General features: G+C 36.7%; 1 protein-coding gene across 3 annotated transcripts; it reads left to right on the top strand.

The window, feature by feature from the left end:
• Window positions 1–4: 4 nt before the first annotated feature.
• Window positions 5–25,811, top strand: FEZ2 (fasciculation and elongation protein zeta 2). Of its 3 annotated transcripts, none has more exons than XM_080616269.1 (9): window positions 5–280; window positions 1,864–1,972; window positions 4,913–5,029; window positions 6,294–6,438; window positions 8,670–8,779; window positions 11,569–11,649; window positions 15,928–16,003; window positions 17,448–17,513; window positions 23,666–25,811. In XM_080616269.1, exons 1-9 carry the CDS (start codon window positions 45–47, stop codon window positions 23,680–23,682), a joined length of 957 nt encoding a protein of 318 aa, XP_080472395.1. In that variant the 5' UTR covers window positions 5–44; the 3' UTR covers window positions 23,683–25,811. The 3 variants fall into 3 exon arrangements, with proteins under 3 accessions (XP_080472395.1, XP_080472396.1, XP_080472397.1); XM_080616270.1 differs by having other exon boundaries at window positions 8,511–8,779; XM_080616271.1 differs by lacking the exon at window positions 11,569–11,649 and having other exon boundaries at window positions 8,511–8,779.
• The last annotated feature ends 2,183 nt before the right edge of the window (window positions 25,812–27,994 follow it).

Here is a 27,994-nt window from a genome sequence, read left to right as displayed (position 1 = left end):
GGGGAGCGCGCGGGCCGGCTTCCCAAGCTGCGGCCGCGGCAGCTATGGCGGCGGCGGCCTCCCAGCGAGACCCCGGGGACTGGCAAGACTTCTCGGGCTTCCAGCCCTCCGCGGGGGGCGGCCCCGAGGCTGCCCGCGACAAGGGCGGCTGGGGCGGCGGCGACTTGGGGGCGAGGTTGTCCCTCTGCTTTGGGCCGCCGCAGGCCCGGACTGGCGGCGGCGGGGAGAGCCGCGTTCCGCTGCGTCCCCTCACGGAGCAGAGCGCCCTGCAGGACGACGAGTGAGTGCAGGCCTGGGGGACAAGGGGTGGCGGGGAGAGGGGGCGGCGGTGGCTGGGCCGCCCGAGGAGGGAAGGCCTGGCCCGGCCTGAAGGTACTGCCTGAGCAGGGGCACGAAGCCGGTCGGCATTGCGGGCGCTGTGGGTCGACAGCCCTGCTCTGGGTTAAGAGCTGCCCCGGGGCCTTCACGTCGCGGGGTCCCAGCAGGGTTTGAGGGCTGCGGGACTCGAGCCTTCTGGTTGTATTTCCCGAACCGTCAAGGAAGTGTGTGAGCATCCCAATGCTCTTCCCTCCTGGGTAAGGAAAAGTAGCAGTTCTGAAATGCAGAGTGACTGAGGGTAGGGTTTGTTTAGCTTCTTGCAAAATATCCTCTGTTTCAGTGTTTGACGTTAAAGATGGAAAGAATGGAAAGCAGATGAAGAACAAAATCACAACTGTGCTAATTCTTTTTTTTTTTCCCTGTTTTCCTCCTGAGCAGTAGAGCCTTTATGATGTATGCTGCCTTCCTGTTTTTAACATTATTTTACAGGCATTTATACTAGTAACTTTATTTACAGTAAATTTCATGTAGAATACTGCAGTTTTCCTTTGAGGAAACTAAATTGTATGCCTTATTCTAAGAGAAGAAAAAAACCAAAACACAACAGTTGGCAAAAGACTAGGTATTTATGGTTAACAGTGAGGTAAGTTTGGAGAACCATGAAGCAGAAACATATTGGGCAGCGATGAGACTGTCTGCTTTCTGTGTGTGGCTTGGCTGTTCCCCTGACCTCCTCTGAGCCTAGCTAGGCAACCACTCCAAACATGCCCCTGCAGTATGGCGCTTGGAGGCAGGGTTTGTTGGCTGACTTGAGGCAGTAGCCTGCTAACAGGGCTGCTCTGTTTCAAAACCTGAAATGGTATAGCAGAATAGGGCTGCCACATATGCAAGCGTGTATTATGGCCAGAGAGGTTGTGCACTGTAGACACAATAAAGATCAGCTGTAGGCAAGAGTGGTGGAGTGAGCTCAGCAAGAGTACTTCTGGATAAAGCTAAATTATTGCAAAATGTTAGTTAAATTTGTGCATGTTCATTATTCTGTGATAGAGAGAGAGAGAAGGAGAAGAAAGAGAGAGAAGGTGAGGAAGAAAGAGCGAAGAGAAATTGAGAAAAAATTGTCTCAGAATTTGCTACTCAGCCTCTGCTAATTCCAGACTTTAATGTGCAAAAGGCAAGGAAAATAGGAACAGTAGGAATAGGATTTATAGCTGAGCTCAAATTTCATTGAAGGATGGACTCCCCCCAGAAAGATTCCGAGTATGGTTATATAATTAGTAATGAAGCTGTCTCTTCCTCGCATTGTTCTGCTTCACCACTGTGCATACATTGTTGGTTATAAAGGGAAATTATGTTTGTCAAAAAAAAAACCAACAACTTTCTCTTAGCTTCAAACCATTATAAAAAATATTGTCAGTAACTTGTAGATGAATATTTAGGGAGGAAAAAATAGTTGTTGATAGAAATAACATTACAAACTTATTTACTGCTGATCATTTGCTGCTTGTTTTAAGGTCTGCATTTTTGTTCTGTTATTCCTCTCTCCAGGATTTGGAATGCTTTGACTGATAATTACGGTAACGTAATGCCAGTTGACTGGAAATCTTCCCACACCAGAGCTTTGCACTTGCCAACACTAAATCTTTCCGAAAAAGGGGTAAGTTCTGATCAGCAGAAATACCTTCTTTGGATCTTTTGTACTTGGCAGGAAAATAAAGCAACTTGCATTTGTATAAAAGAGTGTTGTTATTAAATATGTTAAAATATTGTTAGTGCTTGACATTATACGTGAGAGGTTTCAAAAAATAAAATCAACCATCGATGTATGTTGGCGTCTCTGTGTGTTGGCATAATTCAGGGTTAGTCTTGGGTGGATGTTCATTAGAGCTAGTGGGTGATAGAAGAAATTGTAAAATGAGGAAGTGTTTGGCATAAAATCTTTCTACTGTGTTTCACATTGAACACTCTCCTGGGTTAGGGGGGAATGGAGGTGGGAGTACTCTCATTTAGTAAATGCAGTGTGGAGATTTTTTAAGTTCATCTCATTTTGCTGTCAAGTAGAGACTAAAGTGGCTTCTTTTACAGGAAAAATGACACAGGAGACAGTGAAGTGTGGGTTTGGTTTGGTTTTCATTTTTAACAAGTGTAATAGTTGTCTGGAGATGGAGCAGAGAATGAAGAACTTCACAGAGGTTTATAGAAAGGGTTGTCCTCTGATCTTCTTAAAAGTGGATTAAAACGCTTCAGGAAGAAATGCTAGGAAGTATTCCCATCTCCCAGGTCTTCTGAGGAAACAAGTGGCTTATCTTTTAAACATAGTGAAGTTGAGTTGTGTTGTAAAAATATCTCTGTGTGTAACCTGCGAATAGGGTAATGCTTTGACTTCTGCCATCCATTATATAATCCACAGCTACTTTCTACTGTGACATGAACAGATTGCTCTGCTGAAGAGGGTACTTTGGGTTCAGCAGGGCAAGATGACAATTGAAAACTCACCTTCTCAATTTGAGTCTGATGATCATCCCTTGAATTTGACTTGTGTTTATTCTACTTTTTATTAGAGTGAGCATTCAGATTTTCTTAGTGGGTTTTGAGTAACTAAATCCTTATATTTAAAGTAGAAAGACTTACAACCCACCTTGCTTCAACCTTGTTGTGTGACTGAAATATGGACTAGAAGACTGATGGATTTCTTGATAAGGAACTAGGTACAATATAAAAAAATGTTTCATGCAGTCTTTGTAAGTTGTTTGCAGGAAGTTATGGAAGAACTACATAAAAAATGTAAAGTGGTTTTGCTGTTTTAGAAGGAACCTAAGCTATGCTGCCAGTAGAGGGAAAATCAGTTTATGGATTAAACAAATATCAAGTTTTTTTAAGCTTTCACTCCACCTGGCATGCCTTTTTATGTGTAAAACCCATCTGTTTGGAAGCATGTGACATATTTTTTTTTCCTACTTTTCTGCGTTTCAGCAGTATTTCTGGATATGCGGCAGCACATATGGACCAGCTAGTAGATTGTTTTAATTTTTTTACAATGAATGCTAACAGCTAAGCGACACTTTTTTTATGCATTTGAAACTAATAATATGCTGTTGAACTTGGGTTTAAAGAGTTCTGTTCCTGTTTTTGTAGGGAGAAAGATGTAGGCTGAATAAAGGTGATATATCTGATCTTTGTTGCTTCACATCACAGATCTGTGCACTATAGGGCCCTGACTGTGAAAGAAGTAGTTGGGTAGAAGTGTTGTATGGTGGTACAAGGAACAGGATTGTGCAATTGCATGTTTATTTTTGTTAGATTACTTCTGAATGGGTCATTCCCTGATGGAAATGTGAGGACAGAAATGGGCATGGAGTGTGGCTGGGTGGAAGGCCTGGTGGACCTCCTGGGATCAGCTGTAGGTTGTCCTGGTTTAAGAGGTTTATTTAGGAGCCTAAATTATCAAAATACGTTTTGATAGTCTCTCAAAATGTTGTTTCTGGAGGTGTCAGGAGAGGAAATTGACCTCCTTCTAGATCAGCTGCTGAGATCTAGTTGTTGTCATAATCCTATATAAATGGAAAAATATTTGAGGACTGCAGGTGATAAGGAATGTCAAAACTGCGGTGTATCAGTGCAGTAGGTGAACAGATATTCTTAATGTAGCCCTGCCAGTGCATACTTCTTGGAATTCAGATTTTGGGGAAAAAAAAAAATGGAAATTTGACTTTATTCTAATGGCTGAAGAAGTACAAATGATGTGTTTTCTCCTTTAGATTAGCTATCTGGGGATATCAGTGGCATCTTCACAATGAATCTGAAAACTAGTAAGGTTTCTGATGAAATTGTGAAAATTGGAGGAATTGCAAAAAAAATTGAAAACTGATACAGTGGCACCAAGGACTTGATACAGCTAGTCATAATGCTTGTAAATTAGCCAAAAGATCATTTAAAGCAATTGAGCTCAAAATGTCAAAGGTTAGAGGTTGCAGCTTTGGGAGGCTGAGGGGCTTTTCTAATTTGGTTTGCCTGGAACCTTGTAATAGACAAAATGCAGAAAAAGCAAACAAATTTTTAAATAAACTAGAATATATCACTTTGTGAGAGTAAAGAATACCTGACTGATCAAGGAGGAGACTTATTTTTTTTTCTTTGCTATGTGTGTGTTTTGTTTTTGAAGTATAGAAACACATAAAACAACAGGTTTGTGTAATGTTAGAGATTATGGGTAGGTTTTCATCCCACATTGACAGTCGTCTTTCTTCCTTTAAGATTTAAATACCTACATTGAATTGGCTGCCTTGCGTGTAGATATCTGCATGTCACAGTGTGTATGGTCTTTGTATGCTGAGGGTATTTAAAGACTTTAAAGACTGACTAGTATTTTAACTTCCTCCAATTGCAGTTTTGACTTCAGTTAAGGTACTTCAGCTTCCAGGTATTTGACAGCAAGAATCATTGATGCCATTATTATGGGCAGGGAATCTGTTTCATAAAATTCACCATTACCTCCCAGGGTTGGTTTCGTTTTTTTTTTTTATATATGTACATGGATTTTATACACACACAAAAGTGTGTATATATTTATGTAAATACACATTTTTGTGCTTTCTAGGTAAATGATAACTTGAACCTTGACCTGTCAGATGACGAAGAGCTGAGAGAACAGTTGGATATGCATTCTATCATTGTTTCCTGCATCAATGATGAACCACTTTTCACAGCAGAGCAGGTAAATGTTCAACAAAGACAGTTTTGTTGCTTTAGTATTTTCTTTCATTATTTAATTCTTTTTGTTGTTCTTCTTCTTTGCTTCACTGTAGCTAAGCTTCTTGATTGTTTTTTATTAGGGGTTTTTGTTTAGGGTCATAATAATTTGTGATACTTGGTCATTCAGATCTGAGAAGTATTCTAAATGCTTCAGGTGATGTGGATAGGTCAGGGTTTTTGAAATGTTCATGCATTTCTTACCATGACTTGGTCAGAAATACTACTAAGTTAAATGTATCTGTTAAGAATCAAAAATGTTTTCAGAATGTCAGTATACATCAGTAGTACAGATCAACAGTTCTGCTACTAAGCTTTCAAATTACTTAGTGTTTAAAGGTTTCTGTTCCAAATCCATGGATTTACTTCAGTTTTATCTTGAAAATTGTTCTTCTGTGTAAGGTTAATGACTATCCAGTAAGATCGTCCTTTAGTAAGCAAATACAAGAACATATTTTCTTGTTGTTCAAATGGTTAGTTGTGAACTCTGATGGACATGGTTATTAAGGGTACAAGAGACAGGATTGCTTGAACTGTCTCAGCTCTACTGTGAGGTGGATCTTGGCACTGTCTGCAGCCTTTAAACCTGTAAAAGTTGATGTGTTGTTCAGCTATTCAGTTAATAATTTAGACTGTAAAATATGGTCATTTTTATACTGCAAAGTAAGCTCTCTGTTCTCGTATTTTATGTGTTGCTCAGTTCTTATGCTCAGAAATGCAAATCAGCTTGAGGTGATGATGGACCAGTTCATAAAACTTTTCATAAGCACAGCAGATTTTTCAGGTTATTCAGAGATTTGTTTGTTTAAAGAAGCGTAGTGAAATGGGGGGCACAGAGGTAGCTGATATTTGTTGTTGTTTTGTTTTCCTTCAACTGAATACTTAGGAATTCATATATTCTGGGTCACTCTTTAGTTTAGTTCTCTTAAGCAGAACCATGTGTACCTTCACATATAAATAACTGTTTAGTTTCAACACACTTCTTGTTATGAGATCACCAGTTTACCTTGAAAAGGTAGGCTTATTCTCAGAGAGCAAGGATGGCGAGAAAATGTCAGTAAGACTTTGTTTGTTCTCTTCCATCTACTCATGGTATTAGTTTTCTCCAACAGCATCTTCGCTAATTGAAAGTAAAAAAAAAACCCTTAAGCTCTTACCAGCTTTGCTTCAAATTGCAGGCAGTTTCTTTTCATGCAGGAGAGTTTTCATTAGGTTTTCATTGTTTGAAGGTGATTGAAGAAATAGAGGAAATGATGCAGGAATCACCTGATCCAGAAGATGATGAAACACCCACCCAATCAGATCGGCTCTCCATACTTTCCCAGGAAATTCAGACGCTCAAGAGATCCAGTACAAACAATAGCTATGAAGAGAGTAAGTGATACTTAGTATTTTGCTCTTATGATTACTGAATATACTTTAAATGGTAAGTTTGCCGTGTGTTTGTTTTATAGCAAGTCCTTCTTACGAAATACCTGCATTCAAAAATATTTTCAGATTGCCCTGAAGAATAACCTAGAATTAGAACCTAAATAGAAATCTTATCTTTTGTCAGCTTTCATAACTTAGAATAAAAATAAAACTTTATGGAATTTCAAATTAAAGCAAATATGCTGAAGCTTGATTCACTGGAATGAGGTCCCTTCTTAAGTCAGTCATTTTTTATTGAACTTTGAGACACTTTCTTGAGGCCAGTACAGTGCATTTAAGAAGACTAGCTAAAACTCTGGAGAGCTATGCATCTCCAGATAAAGAAAATAAAGAAAATAGTGTTTCTTTGTTACTGTTTCAGTCATTGCAACATATTTTGATATACACCACACAAAAATAAGGCAACAGTTGTCTTGTTTTTCTCATAAGAACCTTGCATATTTTTGTCCTTCCATTTCTCTTCAGATAAAGTAAAATCAAAAGAAAAAGCAAACAAAAACCCCAAAACCCCTGCAAAGCAACACTTTGTATCATCTTCTACTCAAATGAAATCATCTGTTCCTCTCTATACAAAAGGAAAGGAGAAATTACATGTATAGTTTGATTGTAGTAGGTTGAATTATATGTGAAAGAAACTTGTGATTAATGAGTTTTATGATTGGAATTTATTTCATTTGCATATTTGTCAAAATCAGTTCTCAAAGGTGATATGAACTCAAGGAATATTTGCTAGATGATCCTTTTACCCCGCCTTGGTCCCTTTTACAAAGTTTGGTGCTTTCTTTCCAATAGTCTGGGTCAGCAATGTAGATTCTGTGGAAGATTCAGAAAACTGGATGACCTTTTGTGACATGACTTACAGTTTCTGGTGCACTTCAGATTTTTGGAGAAGATCCCATTTTCATGGTTGTACTCTTAGCTGTCTCAACACATAAATTTCAGGAATGTGAACGCAAAGTATATCCTGCTCAGCAGGGCTTCCTGCTTTTCTGACAGTTCCATATGTCCTTAGGTTTGGAGCTAATCAAGCTTGTTTGATATTTCATATCATATTTATTTTGCTTTGCCTCAGGAGTTCATCTTGTCTGTTGCATCTTTATGGTTTAAAGGTCAGTCTTGACAACCGGCCTTGAGTTACTTTGGCAGGTTGTTTGACTTTGCTTCTTCAGTTTCTCACATCTTTCAGGTTGCTACTTTATGAAAAGCTCTTGCTACCTTTTTTGCGTGCAAAGCTGCTTCAGAATTAGTTTGCACCTCTCTGAAATTGTTGCAGAGTTTTCCTAGAAACTGTGTCTTTTGTAAGACAAGTCAGAGGTGTTAACATTTAGGATTGAGAGCAGGAAATCTAAGCTTGTATTTACTTTTTTTTTGAATAGGAAAAGACATGTATTGTGACAGTCTGAAAATAAAAGTAGTTATAGCTCTATTTACACAAGTGAGTCCTTTAGCCTGAATAGCTAAGGTTTAATGCAAGTAGTCTTATGTATTTGAATTACTCTGGCTTCACTCACCTGCATCAGCTGCGTAGTTCCTGTGTAGCCCTTTTGTAGGCTTTGAGAACAACAACTGATCCATCATAAATGAGTCAAGATTGCAGCTGGGTAATCTACATCTATGTCTTTGGAACAATTGTTTCTTAGCTTGTGAAGTATTAGGGCTTCCTTGTACTTCCTTAATTACAACGTAGAATCATGGAAAGTTCATTTTGGAAGGGACCTTCAAAGGTCATCTAGTCCAACCTCCCTTCAGTGAGAAGGGATATCTTCATCTGCCTTCATATTTGTATATTATCTCAGATTTCTCAGAAATAAGAAGCAAGTTTAACCACCTTCTTGTTGCTAGTCTAGTTGCCTTGTGACGTATTTGTTCCTTTGGGAATGTTGTTTTGTTCTATGTAGGTTTAGAATTGAATTTTTTGTTTTGAAAAGTTTCAGAGTACATTTTTATTGTCATCTCCATAAGTATTCTCATGCTTAAAATCTTGACAGATTACTTTTTATATGAACTATTTATAGGAGTAAAAAGATTGTCTGTTGCTGAGTTAAATGAGTTGCTAGAAGAAATTGAGACTGCTATTAAGGATTATTCCGAGGAACTGGTGCAGCAATTGGCTCTACGAGATGAGTTGGAGTTTGAGAAGGAAGTGAAAAACAGCTTCATTTCTGTCCTCATAGAAGTACAAAACAAACAGAGAGAACACAAAGAAACAGCAAAGAAGAAAAAGAAGCTGAAAAACGGTAGTCCTCAGAATGGCAAACAAGAAAGAGGTCATATGCCTGGAACAGTAAGAAAATTTTTGTAACTGTTTATGCATTTTAAATGATTTTGGGTTTGTTTTTTTTTTTTTCTATGGGAAATACTAGTCCTAGATTATATCAGGATACCTGCTTTCATGCCTTCATTTGCGGACAAGGCTTAGGCACTTCCTACTGAGGTTATTTTTTCTCCACAAGGTCATACAACATTTTATTCTTCTCGTACTCAAAATTTTAATCATTTGAGAGTTAGCCTGGAATCAGCATACCTTTCTTTCAAAAAATACTGTCTTTGGATGTACTGCTGTGTGTTCTATTGTCAGTAGGCAAACACATTTATCTGGTTTCACTGTGTGAATTTTAGTATGCATGTACCACTGATAGCCTGGCAGGAAATTCAGTGTTATTGTTGGTGTAGCTGTACAGATACTTACTGATCATGTTGGGTTTTAGGTAGGAAAAATGAAAAAATCTTACCCTGGATCTCTTGAAACCTGTGGTAGAGTTACCATGTCCAATGAGAGTCAGGGGTGAGGCCAAAGTGTAATGCAGGAGTAGACAGAGAAGATAATTTGGTTTATTATTTGCAAAACATAGCAACAAAAGCAAAAATGTCTTTCAAACAGAGTTTGAATAATAGGAGGCAGAGAATGAAAGAAATTAGGTTGTCAATGCAGTATTTTCTTTCTTATCTGTCCTAGTATATTTTTAAATTACTTAAGTGGATGTTAATATTAGAATTTCTTAGTGTCTCTTATAGGATGCAGAAAATGTGGTTAATGTATCGTACATCTCTGCTAAGTCCTAGAAAGGATGCTTCAGTTTGACATCAGAAGGACTTGGGGTTTGTTTTTCAAACATAAGGAATAAACATTTGTAATGAAATATTAATGCTTCAGAATCTATTTCTAAAGTTACAAGAATAAGATTCCCATGATATAACCCAAATGGAATGTTGCTCTTGTCTATCTGTTGAAAAGTGTTTGTGTACCTAGCAAAGTTTTAATGGAACTCTAAGAAAGTATGTCTGTAAAACAGTGCAAAATTGTTACCCATCTGCAAGAGCAGAGTGGAAAGTTCAAATCTACTTATTTTTGGTTCTCAGTCATGGAAAACCAAGAGGTGATATTCCGAGTAGAGAGAAAAATAATTATTTGGTTTTGAAACTTGAGTCAAGTGATTCATAAGCTATTCTGGTTAGTTTCGACTTTAGAAACTTGAATGATGCTTTCAAGTATAATTTTATGTGGTCCAAATATAAGACATTTGCATGTTTGGTTGCTTCAGGATATAGATATTTCAGATTGCTTTCTGAGGGAGATTGAACACACTGGCTGTCAAATAAGACTGTAGGCTGTGTGTGTAGTTCCTTTGAAAATAGCTTTCACTGTCACCAAGTACAGATTTGAGAGCCTTCTCCCACGAGTTGGAAGCTTCCTTCCTTCAAGACTCAGGTTTTTTTTCTTTATGCCTTTTTTTTTTTAAGGAAATGCTGATGAGGTGCATTCAGATCGTATGTTCAAGTAACTTTGTGAAGAGTGAGTGTTTGTTAATAAATAGTATATAAATTAATGGGTTTATTAACTAAAACTGTAATGAAGTCTCATTTAAATACAAAGCGTGGAAGCAGGGTTAAATTTTCTTGCTCTTAAGAAAATATATTTCCCTCTAAATACTATAATTTAATTCTAAGAAGTAGTTGTTTTATTCTTTGTTCTTGGTACAGTCTTTGGGTAAAACGCCTTCTTAGACTTCTAAAACTTTTGCCTTTCTCACAAGGGCAAACTGGAGAGAGGTTAAAAATAGTCAGAGCTTCAAGATAACAGTTCCTTTAAGCAGGCTATCTTAAAAGAGTTAAGATGGCTTTGGCAGCGTCTGTGTCTATTTACTGACTTCATTGTGTTTTAGAAAGCAAATGAATACTGTATTCCAGCACATTTTATTCTCCCTCCCATAAATAAATGCATTCAGATAAGCATGCTGAGGCGTGTGCATCATACTGCCCTGTTCAGCAGCTTGACAGTTTCTTCTTTTTATGTTCTTGTCAGTTGCTGATTTTTATATCTCATACTAGAACCTAAAATTGTTTTGCCTTTTTTTTTTTTTTTTTTTTTGACTTGTCATCTCTGGCAAGCAAAAAGGATTACAAAGTTCCAGGAAAATAAAAAACAAACTGCGGTTGGATTTTAGATTAATTAAAAAAAAAAAAAAATCAGAATCCATGATTCCATGTAATGAAGCTTGAAATTAATATGGGTATGTTATTAACTAATTGTGTATATTTGATCATATTACCGAAAAATCAGGAACACTAATTGTGTTATAACTGTTGCTTCAGTTATGGAAGTATGAAACCTTACAGTGTTTTAAAGAGGCAGAGCTGAAACGTACTACCTCTGAACAATGTTTCTAGTAGGTGGTTAAAATCTGAAAAATTGTTATCACCAGTGTCTCTAAAAGTATATTGCTCAAACACAAATTTTAAATATTATATCGTGAAGTAAACTTCGAATATACTATTTTTTACATTTCAGAATGAAGTAGCCTTAAAAGGCAAATCTCAGTTATTGGGTCCGCAGTGTGAAGATTTTGTTTGATTAAATTTTGATGTAATTGTACTGCTTAACTGCCATTATAAGGTTTGCTTTTTAATTATAAAAATTAAGTATGTGAATGAAAATATAGAAATGTGCTGAAATACCTCTTAGAGCTTGACTTTGTCTTTCATCTTTTATAGTCTTGATAAATGCTAATTAACAGTATTCTGAACTTTTCTCTGTCCCTTTTTTTCTTTCTGCTATGTTTTCACTACTTTTAGCGCTTCAGCATGGAAGGGATCTCAAATGTCATACAGAATGGCTTCCGCCACACGTTTGGAAACTCAGGTGGAGAGAAACAGGTGCTGGGCTATCTTCTCTCTTTTCCTTACTCTTTGCCTGCACTTTTGGTAGGAGCTGAGATCTTGAAAAATTACAGTAGGTGAAGATACATGCTGAGACAGGAAAAAGTAGGCCAAAAATGTTGGAATCTGTACTCTCCCTGCCTCAGGACTGATCAGCCTACAGTGTCTTTCTCTCCTCAACAGCTCAAGACAGTCAGGACTTGATATCCTGAGGCATTAAAATAATAATACTTAATTCCTACCCCACACTAAAAGTCTGCTTTGGCATAATGCATGCTTCAAATACATTGCATGTCTATAAAAATCTGACATCCAATCGAAGAATGTGTATCAGGTTAGTTAAATGTAACATGTCAGCCATTTCTTTTTTCTTCAAGTGTTCAGAGCCAATATAGCTAAAAACAGGGTAGCATCTGGAAAATGCATGGACTGTATTGTATGCCTTTTTTGGCCTTTGAAAGTTGCATGAAGTTAAAAGCAGCCAAATGTGTGCAATGCGTATTAACAGATATAAAATACATAAGCCATAGGCAAGCTTGTGTGTTTTTACCAACTATTTAAATGTTGAAATATACAGCACAGAGACTCAACCTCGGTGGGCATTACTGTAGATGTTACATATACCTATGTAGCAAGATTCTTATGCCTTCTTCCAAAGTAATACTTAATTGTTTCAGAACTGTAGGGTGCATTTTATTAAATGCATTCTGTATTTTGGTAAAAAGTCAATGCTTATGCTATTGTTTACGCTTTTGGCACACATTACAAAGTAGTGTTATTTCACATTATTTAACACATACCCATCCATTATAGTTTATACAGTTGTGTCAGAAGTGTGTTAAAATATTGGGGTTTTTCCCCTGGTGAGAAGTCTGTTGAGGCAGTAAACTGCCTGGTAGTTTAGAAGTCATGGCTTTTGTCTGGAAGATGACTGGAGTATCCCACAGAGGGGTTCAGGAGGTAAAACAACTCCTCTGAAGTAATTTCTGAATCATGAGGTTAGAAATCATGGACTTGCCCTCTTTCTCAAGCAAGGTATGAGAGTTCATGAAGACATAGAATCATAGAATAGTTACGGTTGGAAAGGACCTTAAGATCATCAAGTTCTAACCCCCCTGCCATGGGCAGAAACACCTCACACTAAACCATGTCACCCAAGGCTCTGTCCAACCCAGCCTTGAACACGGCCAGGGATGGAGCATTCACAGCTTCCTTGGGCAACCCGTTTCAGTGCCTCACCACCCTCACAATGAAAATAGCTGTTTATCCCCAGCTTTGGGGATCTTGAATAAATGCACAGAGCTTACCTAACAGTTTTTATCACTCTACAGTATCTCAATACTTGTACAGTGATAGCTGTGCAGGGGTTTGGTTTTTGTTTGTTTGTTTGTTTTCCTTGCAATTTTTAGCATTTAATAACATATTACAACTGTTTACCTGTATCTTTAGCTATTTTAAAGGTTGTGTATTGTCATAAAGTGAACATATTTAGATACGCCAGCCCTTTTTACTTTTGATTAAAAGGTTTTTTTTATATACATGTCCTATTCAGATGTACCTTTTCTTCTGCCTCCTAACTTTCTTTATATAAGTAGCATTATTGTATATTAATAGCACTGATTGGACAGCTCTTCCAGTCACTTTTTTGAGTTACTTGTTTACTAATGCTGTTCATGTTGATCATATGTTTCCCCTGATTTATCTTATACTATATCCTTGTTAGGAGGATTATGGTTGATTGGTTGGTTGGGGCTTTTTTACCCTTCCTGTATTCTAAAGCCAGTCATGGAAATAACTAGAACTTAAAATGAAAAATAGGGAATAATGGTAAGAAAAATAACAGCTTTTTTTTTATTTGGTCCTGGAAATCCATTTTTCTACTGCATTTGTTTTTTATTTGGGATTTTTTTGTTTGTCTTTTGTCACATTATGAAAGCCTTGATCTGCTTTAAAAAAACTGGTGATATCTGCTTATTGCAGCGGATTGCAATGTAAAAAAAAAAAAAAAAGCATCAGATGCTCTGTTGCTTAGTGCTGCTCTCAGACTGTTCATTTAAGTAGGGTTTTTTGGGGGTGTATTATCATTATAAACTTCTACTCAAGTGTTTTCTGCCAGCAGGGAAGAGTTAGTTAACAATCTAAAGTAAAAAAAAAAAAAAAAACAGGCAATTTTTTGTATACCTGAAAAGGTAGAAGCTCCTACATATAAAGTCACATCATAAACTTTATGACAAGTTTGTACAGTCATTTTAGAACTCTGCTCAGTTTTTAATTTTAATGGTATTTACTACCTTTGCTGTTTCGTGGGAAGTATTTATCTGATAGTGAGTACTTTATAAAATTTTAGTCCTTTTGTGTGTGTGTGTTTGAGACATCAGTGAAAATTACTTGGAATTTTTCAGTGTTTAAAGAGCAACATCCAGTGGGAATTCCCTGGTTTTGTCTGATACTGCAGTTGGAAAACAACACCACCAACTGCATAAAAGCTGTTGAAATATTGGTAGCTGTTTCTGTGATCATTTTTCCAGAAGAAAATTCAGAATAGTCATCTTGGTATCAATTTTGAGGCATATCAAATGCTTTTTATGGGTGATTAGAAATTGTAGTGGGAATTGCTGCTTATCATACTGTGAGATCTGCTTCAAAAATTTAGAGGTTACAGTAGACTTAGCACTTGGTCACATCAGTAATCTACATTTTAGTCATTTTCTCTTCCATAATATGTTATCTTTCACACAGCATTCAGGAAATGAGTTTTGATAGTGGTATTGTAGAGACTTACTGTTACAGCACCAAAGTATTGATAAGAAAGACAAGATGATTTCTGGAAACTAAGAAAGAAATTACTTTCAGGAAAATTACTTTTTCAGAACTCTACTTTTTAGGAAAACAAGGAATATTGGTATTTGGTCCAGTGAAACATGTGCTAATAATTTATTGCCTAGGTGATAAGTAGAATGCTACTTTAGTTCTGAAGGCTGAAATCTGATTTCTGAGTTAGAAGACCTACTTTCATCTCTGGCATTTGCAGATTAACAACACAGCCTTATACCTAGCTATTGATTCCAGTAATTTTAGTAACAGTGCAGTTCTCAGTGATACCTGTTGGTTATGTCTTCTGGAAGAGAAATTTAAAATTGACTGTTTCCTGAGAAGCATTGCGTAGGTTACTCTTCTGTGCTAAGTGTCTCTGAGAAAATGCAAAAGCAAAAGGAAGAGAGAAGGGTGCCTTGTGTTTGCATAAGGTCTTGGTGAGATGTCAGCACATTCTGTATGATAGGTTCCTTTAAGTGACGTGGAACTGAGTCTGTTTGGCTGTTTGATCCTGAAGTGCATGATCCTGCTCTGATCATGGCAATATAGCTGTGTTAGGCAACACTAAATCTCCTTCTCCAAAGTGTACCACTTCAACAGAGTCTGAGTTAAGACTTGACTTTCGCTGAAGTGTTGCTACTAGGTGAGAAGGAGACCTTCTATATAACGTGTTTTCTGACTGTTACATGATGAACCACATCTCAAGTTGAATGAGAGATAGGGGGTTGCTTTGCCTTCTGCCTTGTAGTTAACCCAGAATCAAGTTCCTGTTAAATTCTTAAAAATGTAATTGAGGGAGATTTCAGGAAGCTTTTTCGTTAGGGAAAATTCCAGCAATTTTAATACGTTTGGAATGCTGACTCTAAGAAGAAAATGTATTCATATAGGCTACAAAGTAAGACATCACCTAAATGTCTAGTTTTGTTTTGTTTTATTTTGTTTTATTTTATTCTCCCTGGAAAGAATTACTTTCTGATTTCTGATAAATATCACATGATATTTATAGGGGAGTTTGTTGTTTTATTGAAAAGCAAGCTTGAAAATTGTTCATCTGCATTTACAGTATTGTTTGAGGGGGTGTGACTTTAAATATGTGAAGGACTTACGGAGGGAAAATGGGGAAGATTTTGCTATTGGTTTGCGTATGCTCTGAGGAGGAAACCTAAGCGAGAAGCCTTTTACTGTAAACAGCTCCAAATTTTAAGACTTTATTTTAGTGTTTGGCTGTATGACTTCTAAAGTGGTCATGTAATTCAGAAAAAATAAAAACAGAAGTTGGCTCCTGTGATAAAAGCTTTGGTATGGGAAAGATAGTATCTTAATCTGTTGTGAAATGCAGTCTTTTGAAAAGCTGTTATTTGTGGTTAGCAATGTCATTTACTCCAATTTTTGCAAAATAAAATGCAAGCAACATAAATTGCACAAAAGGACTGTCAAGTAACTCTGTTCTTCATTTGACAGTACTTAACAACCGTCATTCCTTATGAGAAGAAAAATGGACCCCCATCTGTTGAAGATCTTCAAACATTAACGAAAAGTGAGCATATAAAGTTCCCCCACTGATCCTTTCCTCTTCGTATTTCCAACTGTGGTTTGCTCAAAACCAAATGAATCCACACAGTTATCTCTTTCCGCTTGCCTGTATGTGTGTAAACTTGCATATATGTAAAGTTGCATGATTTTTAACCGTGCATTTTGGCCAGGTTTTACTGGTTTTCTGAGCCTTCACGGTATGCTTGTTCTCTAGCTGTTCTCTGAAACCATGAAGGCTAGAAACTGGCATGTATCAGAAAGTTGGCACCCTTAGTTTGTAATTCATACTTATTCTGTGACAAATGGATATTTCATTTTATATTTACTGCTGCAGAGAAATTTTATCCTCTTGCCATATTGAAATTTAACTTGAAAATATTCTCAAAAATTCAGTGCTAACCAGAGAGAGGTTAAAGCCTCCTGAAAACTTTTTATGTTGTTTGACAGTTTATTAACAAAATGTCTGTACAAATGCGCAGTAAAGAGTATGAACAGTGTTGCCTTCTGTGGGCTGGTTAGAACCTGATCCTGTGACTCAGTTGCAGATTTCTGACTCCCTCTGCTGCTGTTAAGGCAGACAGTAAAGCAGGTGTCTGGGGTGATTGTTTTTTCTTTCAAAGCTGTGTATTACTCTCTACTTATGAACACTAGTGTCTGTTTTCAACACAAAAACTGAAATAAAGCACTTGGTATATTTCCACTTCAGAGTCTCTTATGAGGAATTTGGGGTTTATTGAATACTACTATTCAGTATAATTCTGTACTTTTGATGTACTACAGTTGTGTCCAGAGCATTTCATAAAGGATTGTCATTGGTTTTGTTTATGGAGTAGCAGACAAACTTACGTTTGTCAAGTTGAGCTAGTACAAATGCTTTTCTTCAGAAACATGCAAGGATGGACTTGATATAAGTCACCAAAATGGCATTTTGGTATTGTTACAAGCTAATGTCAAATTCCAATCATGTATTCAAGATTTTTATATTTTTTTAAGATACAGCATAATTATTTTAATAATTTTTTTTTTTTTTTTTTTTCTTTTTGCGTATGGATTGCAGCCCTCCAGTAGTTGTTGGCACTTTTTCATTCTGGATGTGGTGACTTTCTTTTAGAGTGGTTTTTGGGTTTTGTTTGTTTTTTTATAAGAAGAAGTGCTTTTTTGTTGGTGTGACTGATGGTATTATACTGTAATAATTAGCCATGTAAATGGATCTATTGCATCCATCTACTATGGAGTTCAGTGAGAATTACACAAGTGACAGGTGGAGGCATGATGTGTCTCATACTATCTTATCATATTCCAGTTAAAAGTTTTCTTACTAATTTGGTAGTAATAGCCCTATGAGTAGTTGAAACAGGTTCATGCTATTTCTTTTGAGAGTGTTATCCTTAAGTTATGACTGTCGTATTTCTTATATCTGATTTATATGTTTTTATCATACACTTTAGTCCTGCATGCCATGAAAGAGGATAGCGAGAAAGTGCCAAGCCTGTTAACAGACTATATTTTAAAGGGTAAGTATGTTTCTTAGCAGGGATTTTCTTATTCTAAATAACTTGCTGTATATACAAGGTATGTTTGAAGAGAGTAGTCCTGCAACATTCATGAGTTATGTTGCCTTCCTGTCAAACACAGCTCTTGTTTATATTTTATTTTGTTCTAGATTTCTGAGGATGTAGTTCATAAACAAAATGTGTTTATTTTGTTTGTGATAGTATAATATAGAAAAGTATGAGGTGTATATTCAAATAGTTGAAGGACATCAGCAGGAGCAGAGCAGTCTGACTTACAAAATTAAACAGGTATAGTTAAAAACTGTGTTGTACAGGTTTTTCCAGATTGGAATTCAAACCGCCTATGGTAGTATTGCATTTGCTAGATGAAATGCTTATAGCTTCATTTTAAGTACTGCCTTCTTATCAATAGTAAAAATTATTTATGTCTACTTGTTATACCTCCTTCACATTTTATTTAAAAGGTTTGTGTGTGAGTCAGTTGTTTTCCAGTCTTACACATTGCTTGTATTAATAGAATGTCAGACACTGAAAATCCCTGCTTGCTTTAGCTTTAAGGAGTTGTTCCAGGTAGTTTTCAGGTTGTTAAATTACTTTATAAAAGTTTTTCTTCTGACTTTATTTTTGCCTAGATCTTACTAATGCTTATGTTCTTACTTAATTTTTGGCATATAAATGGTACCATCTTCTTTCATGTTTAAACTAAACTTTGTTGTTTAAGATAAGTATCAAACTCCCCAGATCTGAACAAATGGGCATACGAAAGGATGACGCATGCCTCATTTATTTATTTGCCTATTTATTTTCTTTTCATTTGGTATCATGTTCTCCAAGTGTCACTGTTTTTTCAAATACTGTCACTTGACATAACTCCCTCTGTATGATTTTTAAAGGTTTTTGTATTTCTAACCAGACTTCTGATTGCTCTCATGTCACAGATTTGAAAGTACTTTCAGGTTAAAGGTGTAGATGAAATTTAGTGTGCTGTTGCTTCAGGAAAATCTGAATAGTGCCATGCAGTAGTCTAGAAATTCCAACAGACTTCCTGTTGGAAGAGGCTCATTTTGAGGTTTTGTGTGGGGTTGCAAAACTACCACATACAATAAGAATGCAGAAATCCTTCCAGTTGATTCCTTTGATTTCTCCATTGTTTACTTACCCTTTCTGAAAATCCTTCTTAAATTACACTGATGTATTTGCTTATGATCTGAAGAGCCATTTAGACTCAGGATCAAAGTTTTTTAATGACGATGGCACAAAACATCAGATTTGTGAAGCAGAATCTTTGACCCAAGAGGATGAACTGTTGTCAATAATTATAGCTCCTTGCTCTTCATCATAACAGATATGGTAGAATTCTGAGAGTGTGACTAGAGTGGATAGTGCTCTTTACAATGTCTGCTCTTATTTTAGCTATCCAGAAAAGCTTTCAGATTACTAGGATACTGAGGAGAAACTGGCTGCCTAGGGAAATGGAGAAATCTTCTACAGAGAAGGCTTATAAAAGTAGATTAGCTGAACATATGACACGATGATCTAGGAAGCTTGATACTGACGTTCCCTCCTACTTCTGCCTCTGCAGGCTCATGAATTTGAAATCGAGAAGGATGTTCTACTAGGTAGAGGCATCAATGAGTATCATACATTAAATATGTTGGATTGAACAGGTTGTCATATACAAGCACTCTTGTCTCTAAATTGTAAAACAAAAGTGATGGGAGCATGAAATAACTCACATCACTCATACGGAAAGGAAAATGTTCTTCCCTCACAGCTACCATTTCATTACTGAACAGAACTAAGCCTTTCTTGGTCTTCTGTGGGTCTGTTTGCGCAACGGCAAGCAGTGTACGAGCTAGTAAGCACAGAATTTTACTCTTGCTTTCAGTGTAGCTTTAACTAAGCTCCGTATTGCTAAATTTAGATTATGTTAAATATTTATAGCTTGGCTGACAGAGTTACATTGTAATGTAGATGTATCCCATGCAACAGGCAAAGACTTCCAATAGTTTCTGAAGTTGTAATCTGTTTCTCATTTTCTGTCACTAAAACTTCTGGCCTAAAGCCTCAGTGAGGCTTCACACATGGCACAAAATACTCCCAGCCACCTGTCTGTTGTCTGGAAATTATTTTTAAAGCCTGTTAAAGGGAGATTAGATGATTCTATATGATCACTTAAAGCAACTTTCAGCTCAGCTTTTGTGCCTGAAATTCCAAGCTACTTCTTGAATTTCAAATAAAAGGAGTGACCTGCTTTTTGAAGAGTCTGCTCTCTTCACTGGAGCGATTAAAAATGCCCTGGCAAGGTGAAAATTACTATGAGGATTTAGGGGTTTGAATTTCTTTCCAAAAGAAGCAGAAGGATAATAAATTGTGGACTCAGTAATAATAATCTGTATAGTATAGCAATAATTGTATTAATATTACATTTCTTTACTGTATGATCCAGCTATTGTCTTACACTGAATGGATTCCATTTCTTTATATTGAGCTTTAATCAAGAAATGAAATTTTGAAATGTGTGAATTATGTCATCAAAGATGTTTTGTTAAAATCTGTTAGCTTCTTGTTCCTTTGAGGATCAAGGCAGTAAATTATTATGTGACAATAGGATACGTGTAGCTTTATGGAAAATACAGTTAGTGTAGCATTTGTCAGCAGAAGTAAAACCCTTTTTCTAGCCCAGTCTTCCATTGTGCAGGGCAGAGGGAGGGGGGTGGAAAGCTTACTTGTAAGTCCTTAACAATTTTTTTTAAAGCAGCACTGTTTTTGTATTCTGTGATACTTAAAAAATTAGAACATGCAGTCTTACGTGGGTGTTATGGATGTCCACAGAATTGGTAATTAAAGTTGCCCAGATACTGATGGTTACTGTTGAAAAGTTACTTAGTTTGTTTAGAAGCAAGAGCTGAAGGAAAAAATATCAGGGGAAAAAAATAATTCTAATAATTGCAATAGTATTGTTGGCATAATGTGATGAGACAAGTGAAAGAACACAGTGAACCTGGAAAGATTAATGGAACTGAAAGACTGAGTTGATTTAACAAGAAATCGTGCCAAATTCCCTGGTGTTATTATAAAAACAAAAAGACTAAAATATTTTTTTTTTATTGTATCTGGATTTCATAGTGGTTTGTTAAGTGTCAGCATCTTGAATATCTTGAACTAAATACCAAACTAATTCTGAAACTTGTGAAAGACTCAATTTGGATCATGTAGGAAATCACACTCAGACAGTTTTTGAGTGTGGTGTCTGGTACTTGGTACCTTCGTTTAATCATGATTGAGTAGAATTGTTTTGACAGGGCAATTCGGGCATGAGCTGGGCTGAAGTATGGGACTGAGACTCAAAGGAGAGTCCTGTAACCAGATTGCTCTTGACCTTTTGTGTTAACATGGATCATTCTTGTGCCTGTTTTCATAACCATCTTCTGAAATGCTGGAAATAGAAATCCTCAGAATATGAGGTGTGCAAACCCAGTATAAGAAAGAAGTGAAAAAGGCCAATGTGACTGCATTTCATGTTAGGGGGAAAAAAGCCCAAACCACCTCCGTATGCATGTCTGAATAGGGTTATTAGCTTTGAAATTATTTCTAGTGGTTGCTTTTTTAAAGTATCCTCTTTTCCCAATTTCTACTGCCCTCTTGTGTCCCCCAAAATGTTAAAAATAGCCTCATTATGTCCTCATGCTTAAGTCCCTCTTTCCAGTGATCATTTACCTCTCCCCTGAATCTATTCCATAGGGAGTACCTTGTCAGGGGTAAGTATCCCAAAGCCAGACAATGTACATACTCTGTGCAGAGTCTCATACAACACAGTAGCTTACCTTATCTTGATCATGTTATTCTTGATGCAGTCTAAATTATTTTAAAAGGAACATTTTTCCTTTTGTGGGATTTTGTTTCTTTTTACTTTTCAGTGAACATTTCCATACTTTACTTAGTGAAAGGGACTTAGTGATTTGCTTTTCTTTGACAGACTTGAGGGTCAGGGCAGTACCAAGCACAAATACAGGCTGGGTGGAGAATGGATTGAGAGCAGCCCTGAGGACAAAAGCTTGGGGGTGTTGATTGACAAAAAGGGGCCTACAAGAAATCTGGGAGGGACTTTTTACACATAGTGATTGGACGAAGGGGAATGGCTTTAAGGTGGAAGAGGGTCTGTTTAGATTAGACATTAGGAAGAAACTCTAGTGTGAAGGTGGTGAGACACTGCCTCAGGTTGCCCAGAGAAGCTGTGGCTGCTCCAATTCCTGGCAGTGTTGAAGGCCAGGTTGGATGGGGCTTTGAGCAGCCTGATCTAGTGGAAGGTGTCACTGGCCATGGCAGAGGAGTTGGAACTAGGTGATCTTTAAGATCCCTTCCAACCCAAACCACTCTTTGATTCTGTCAGTTTGAGAGCATGCAAACAGAGGAACAATATGGGGAGGACCTGCTGGTACGGAGTTCATAGCAAATTTAAAGTAGAAGCTGAGGAAGGCATCATGGGAAGGGGAATTACCTAGTTTTACTGTTGTGAGGGTAAAGAGGAGCATCTGAGGAAATCTGCTGGAAGCAAGTGCTGCTTAATTTAGCTACTTACAGAACAAATCAATCATAGAATAGTTAGGGTTGGAAAGGACCTTAAGATCATCTAGTTCCAACACCCCTGCCACGGGCAGGGATGCCTAACACTAGACCATGTCACCCAAGACTCTGTCCAATCTTGCCTTGATATATATGAAATGTTTGCCGATAGATATACATAGAATAAAGATATTAGGGGTAGAATCATAGAATAGTTAGGGTTGGAAAGGACCTTAAGATCATCTTGTTCCAACCCCCCTGCCATGGGCAGGGACACCTCACACTAAACCATGCCACCCAAGGCCTCATCCAACCTGGCCTTGAACACTGCCAGGGATGGAGCATTCAAGATTATTAGTTTTTACTTCCAGTTTTTACAAAATTTGAAGGTTTAACTTCATGTACAGGGATAGTTTTTGAATATAACATACTACCAGTATGATGTACAAACTGAATAAATCATTCTCTGTACCCCTGCAAGTTTAGGTTTTTTCCTTAATTCAAGAACACACATAAGTGTAAATAATTGTGATATTCTTAAAACATAACTATTATAAATAACAATATAAGTATGTACTTACAGCTGAAATAAATGCCTTTGAAATCAGATGTGTCCTTACAATAAACTGTTCTAAGATGTATATATTGCCAACCTTTTTGTTCCTTTCTGATTGTCCTTAAATAGTAATCGTGACATAAGTACAATACAAAAAATAATATTCTATACATTACTACTGAGTAAAACGCATTAAATATGTCTAATAACTACTTTTAGGCTTTTTTTCTGACTGTGGATGTCATGAAAGCAGAATAATTTTCCATCTTTAAGTTTGTTTTGCTACTTCATACCTGATCTTTCAGGCTTCTAGTTAAAGGCTTAAAAAAAAATCCAACTGGTTTGGTTTTGGGTGTTTTTTTTTTGTTTTGGTTTTTTTGGTTGGTTGGTTGGTTGGTTGGTTGGTTGGTTTTTTTAATAAAGCAAGAATTTACTCCTTTTTCTATTTTTAAATTATGCAGGTATTTCAGATCACAAGAACATTTTCTTGCCTTTGAAGTTTTTGTTTGATTGTTAGACCTGACTTCTTTATTTGCTTTTGTGTTGTGCTAGCATGGGTTTGAAAGCTGGATTGCTCTGAGGTTTGTGTCTTACATGTGAAACAGGAATGAGAAATGCATGAAGGACATGTCTTATTTTCCCACTGTGTGATTCAAGTACACATACCAGAATTAGAAAGTAAGAGTTAGAATCTCAAATTGTCAGTGCATATTTTTAAGATATAACTGTATGCATCACCTGTTTATTTAATGTTCTGTTTTCTAATAGAACACCTCAAAAAGCACTGTTTTAAGACATGACCTTTAGACAACTCATTTCTGGATTATGTTAGTTAAAGGTAGTGGGTTGTGTCAATTATCTTTTGAGAAGAGGATGATATATTAACTGCCAGTTTCAACTAATGTCTAGATTTTACAGTGTTACTAATAGGATAGAATTCAACATTTAAGTATTTTAGTATGTACATTATATTTTTATACAGACTAACTTCACTGATGTTTATCAAGATGTATTTGTGGTTCTTTTGCAGTTCTGTGTCCTACGTGAAGAGACCTGTCTTTCAAATTAGTTATTCTTCTTCGTGGATGAGAAGCTTTCCATGTATATAACTCATAGTATTTTTTCATTTGGCACTATACCTAAACCATTATGCATTTACCTCCTCTGTGTGTGTGTGTGTGTTTTCTGATCCTACAGTAAGTCTTCTGGGCATGACAACTCATCCATTTTAACTTAATAGTGCAATGAACTGGAGCAGGGAACAAACATTGTACAGTTTTACTCACACTGTTCTGGCTTTTTAAAGTCTATTTTTACATTGTATAGCATGTAGTAAATCCTCCCGCACATTTAATTGTTGGAAGGAAACGTAAACTTTGAATAGTGTAAATAAAATAAGCCTAGTTTTAAGGAATCCATATTTAAAAGCATCCTTAGTTCCTATAGCAAAGATGGAAAAAGGATCATAGTTGGGCTTGGACTAAAAGATTCAAGCGAGTTCACCAGGAAGCACTCCAGAACAGTGCTGGTGGAAGTCAGCTTTCAACACTTCTTTTAAAATGGTAACTTTGAACTGTACAATAGTATTGTTCATACAGTGGACGAATCCGGATTCTTTGATGGTTTGGCATAAGTAATTGTTGTGTTACCTATCCGTGTTATTTAATACGGACATCCAAGTAATGTAATATCTCATATTTTTTTTATTTTAATTATTAATCTTCATGTAGCTTAGGTATTCTCCCATGTTGCTGCTGTAATTTTACTGTTTTTAATAACTGTTTGATCTTAATGAAAATGCTTCAATATATAAACATTTTAAAATGCTGTATCTTTTTAAAAATACCTGTATAGTTTAAAAAACTTGCACCTGGGTCCCAAGTTAGTATTATACCGAGACATTCATTGTTGTGTATCTCTGAATTTTGCTACAAATCTCTCTTGTAAATTGTATGCACTGTCTCCTCTGTGATGATGTATCTGCATTCAAACAGATGCGAATGTATTTTATAAATCCTGTAGAAGAAACATACCCCATAATCTCAACATCAAATACTTGTCACAAATAATTTTGCTAATATTAAAGATCAGATTGAAATGTAAGGAGTGCTAGTAAATAAAAGAACTATTTTCTAGGTTGAATGCTATTGATTCTGCACACAGATTTATGTACTGTCTATGTGAAAGCACTAGAAGATAAGGTTCTAAAGAGACATGTATGTCTTCAAACAGTTTTTGCATTTAAAGCCTTCTTTTTGTTAGTTGAAGAGAAATTTGCTTCTGAATACCCTACCCAATTTTATCATTGTCACCAAATGCTCATTTTGATCAGTAAAACGCATTCAGTTTGAAAACAGTTCTCATAATGCTTTCTCTTTTCTAAAGGCCTCAATATTTTTGTCTTTTGTGCCTTTTTGGTCAGTAAGGTTTTCAGCTTAAGATTCTTTCCTCTTCCCTGTCCCCCACTTGACCACCAATGGGTACTTCCCCACCTGCTCAGGAATAAATAGATCCTCTGCATAAGTGTATCATATGTAACGAAGTTGAGGGTGGTTTTGTTGCTTTATTCTTTGCTTTATTCATTTGTGGTTTCTCTAACAAGAATAGCTGCCATTTATTTCTTTAGCTGATATATTATGAAGTCATTGTGGCATGCTTTTTGTATAGAAATGCTTGAGGTTGACGAATGATGCCTGGAAGTTGGAAAAGGGGATGACCCTGTTTCACTTACTTTTTTTCAAAAAGGTGCACATGCTGTGAAACACACCATGTCTTCCAATGTGATCTATTCAGAGATGTTTCAATCTACTTTTGAGGCTTGAGGTGACAAGATGGAACAAAATGTTGACAATTAAAGTGAAGAACTAAAAAAATAACAAAACAGTTGTAGCAAATCTTGGATGACTTGAAGTCACAAAATGCTAAAAGTAGTAAAGCTTGAAAGAAAACTCAGCACTAAAGACCAGAAACAGCTTCAGTGATCTAAGCATCTGGTTGGGTATATCATGCCCCTCATCAAGTTAAACAAGATATTATTATTACCTGTTTACCTTGTATGTAAATCCTGGCATTAAACAACAGTTGCCAAAGGTGGCAAGTATTATATGTGTACCTATATATGTACATTAAAAAAATAAATCTCAAAACATTTGAATAAAAAGAACCGTGCAAATAGCTTTTCTGTTGAGTTTATGTACTTCATATTCTCTATTATGCATCCTTTTTCCAGGTGCATTATTGAATCCTTGTGTTCTTTCAGGGAGCTGAATTTCATTATTATTTTTAGGTTTAGCAAGTGATAGCTGTAAATGACAGCCCAAGAACAGCTGCTGAAAAATACCCTGGAAGGGATTTGGTAAAAATGCATTTTTACCAAAATCCATTCCATTTTTAATATGAAAAGTTCTAGGAGCAAAGTCACCTTAAAATCACTGAATTTTAAAGTTACTTAATTCAAATAACGTTAATAGCCCTTTTTTGTTTGTTTGTTTTGGTGGGGTTTTTCTTTTTCGTTTGGGTTTTTTTGGTGGTTTTGTTTTTGTTTTGTTTTCTTGGGTTGTTTTTTTGCAGGGGGCCAGGGGTTGTGTTTTTTTTAATCCAATCCTTTTTCTGGGTTTCAGCTATTTCATTTATGTAAGCTTGCGCACTTGCTGGCTAGAGTCAAATTTTGAGTGGAGGACTGCCTGGAAGTCTGACTGAATTATGTTTAAGAAAGGAAACTTGAAAACAATGTTAGTTCCCTTCTGGTGAAAGCTATTGATTTAGCTGGACTCCCAGCTGGTGTATATAATTGATGATAAAGAACATGTGCTGTTGACTGTGCTGGGTAATCGTTGCCTTTAACTTGGAGTGGTGGTTTTATTGCAGCAGTTCACATCATTGTTGCTTCCAGACTGGAGATTACCTTGCTATTCTTTCTGTATGCATGTCACTTGGAAACTGCAGCTAGCCCAGAAATGGCGCTCTGTGTGCGCGGCAACAGCGTGGTAATCAAGTGTGCCTCTCAGCACAGCATGGGTCACAGCAGCCGCCTCCTCACTTCCAAGGGGACAATTTAAGCTACAGGTTTCAGCTCCTGCAGCTGCAGCTGGTCCAGAGCCTGTGTAGCGGGAAGCCTGCTTCTCCAGCAGTGGAGGACAGCAGCTTGCTTCCCTTAAACCATCATCTACCCAGTTCAGTTGGGAAGGGCCTAGAAACAAAGTGTTCTAGTGAAGCATTTTCAGCTCAAATGCACCTAAGCCGGAACTTTCTGACTTTGGTCGTTGTTCTGCAGTGTATCTTTCTTTTGGGCAATGGGGCTGTATTGTAGCAGTAATAGAATCCATATGGGTGTGGACCTATTTTCTGATTCAAAGATCAATCCTAGTATTTACGACTTCTCATGAAATTTCAAGTTATCCCTGTATACAAAGTCACTCCAGAAAGAGAATTTCTTATCACTGAAGAATTAGAAGGAATGTTTTCTTTTTTTAAGTGCTTAATCCTAGCCGGTGAAATGAAGTGTCTTGTTCCCTTGCTCGCATTCTTTTGATTAGGACCTGACTCAGGACTTCCTGCCTTTTTGTTCAATAGATTTAATTCTTCAGTTTTGACCAATACACTCAATATTGATCAGTGATGGCTCTCTGGATTATCTGCTGAGTGTCCAGGCTTAACAATAATTGTTGAAGAAACTGTGTGAACTGGGAGAACTAGTTACTTAATTTTGTTACTGCATTTTCTTTTTCTGTCCTTTATAATCTGCCAAAGTTGAATAGAAGCCCCTGTTTACACTGAATGCTAATTTAAACAGCGGTCATGATTTTGTTGTTCATTTCCCAGCCTTTGTGCTTGGGTTTTATGTTAACCTTATGAAATAAATATTAATTTTCTGTAGTGTTGCATGCAGATTTATGAATTCAAATGCATGTTTCTTGAAAACAACGTGTTATAATTTAGGCTTAATGCCTAGGTTGAAAAACTCAGTGAAAAAAGTAACATGTTTGGGTTTTCTTGATCAGGAAAATGTTTGGAGAAGGCCCCAGTTTTTTCAGAGCTATGGAAAGCGAATTCTGATCCCACGTGTTTCTGTCAGGATGCAACCCTGCACAGTTCTAGGGCTTGATGGTATTCAGGGGTCTGACCAATTCAAAGAAAACAATTTGGATTTTCCCACCGACTGCATTTTTGGCCTTCAGGAACATTATATTGCCCAGCTCAAGCAGGCTGGTGTGCAGGAATTCTTTCCAGTGGGATGGCAACATTGCTGTTGAAATGTCAGTTCATTTTTATCTGTAGACAAATCATTGACTGCTCCCAGGAATGTTTCCCCTTCCACTTGTATTGCCTTTGCAAGAAAACTAATTGTGCAAAATAAATC

The sequence above is a fragment of the Psittacula echo genome (genome assembly GCF_963264785.1).
Source record: "Psittacula echo genome assembly, chromosome: 4".
NCBI classification, from domain to species: domain Eukaryota; kingdom Metazoa; phylum Chordata; class Aves; order Psittaciformes; family Psittacidae; genus Psittacula; species Psittacula echo.
This window is presented reverse-complemented; position numbering and strand designations above follow the sequence as displayed.

Coding starts and splice junctions, on each gene's coding strand:
- FEZ2 (XM_080616270.1), top strand. CDS start 45: ATGGCGGCGGCGGCCTCCCAGCGAGACCCCGGGGACTGGCAAGACTTC. Junction 281..1,863: donor AGCGCCCTGCAGGACGACGA/GTGAGTGCAGGC, acceptor TCCTCTCTCCAG/GATTTGGAATGCTTTGACTG. Junction 16,004..17,447: donor TCTTCAAACATTAACGAAAA/GTGAGCATATAA, acceptor CATACACTTTAG/TCCTGCATGCCATGAAAGAG.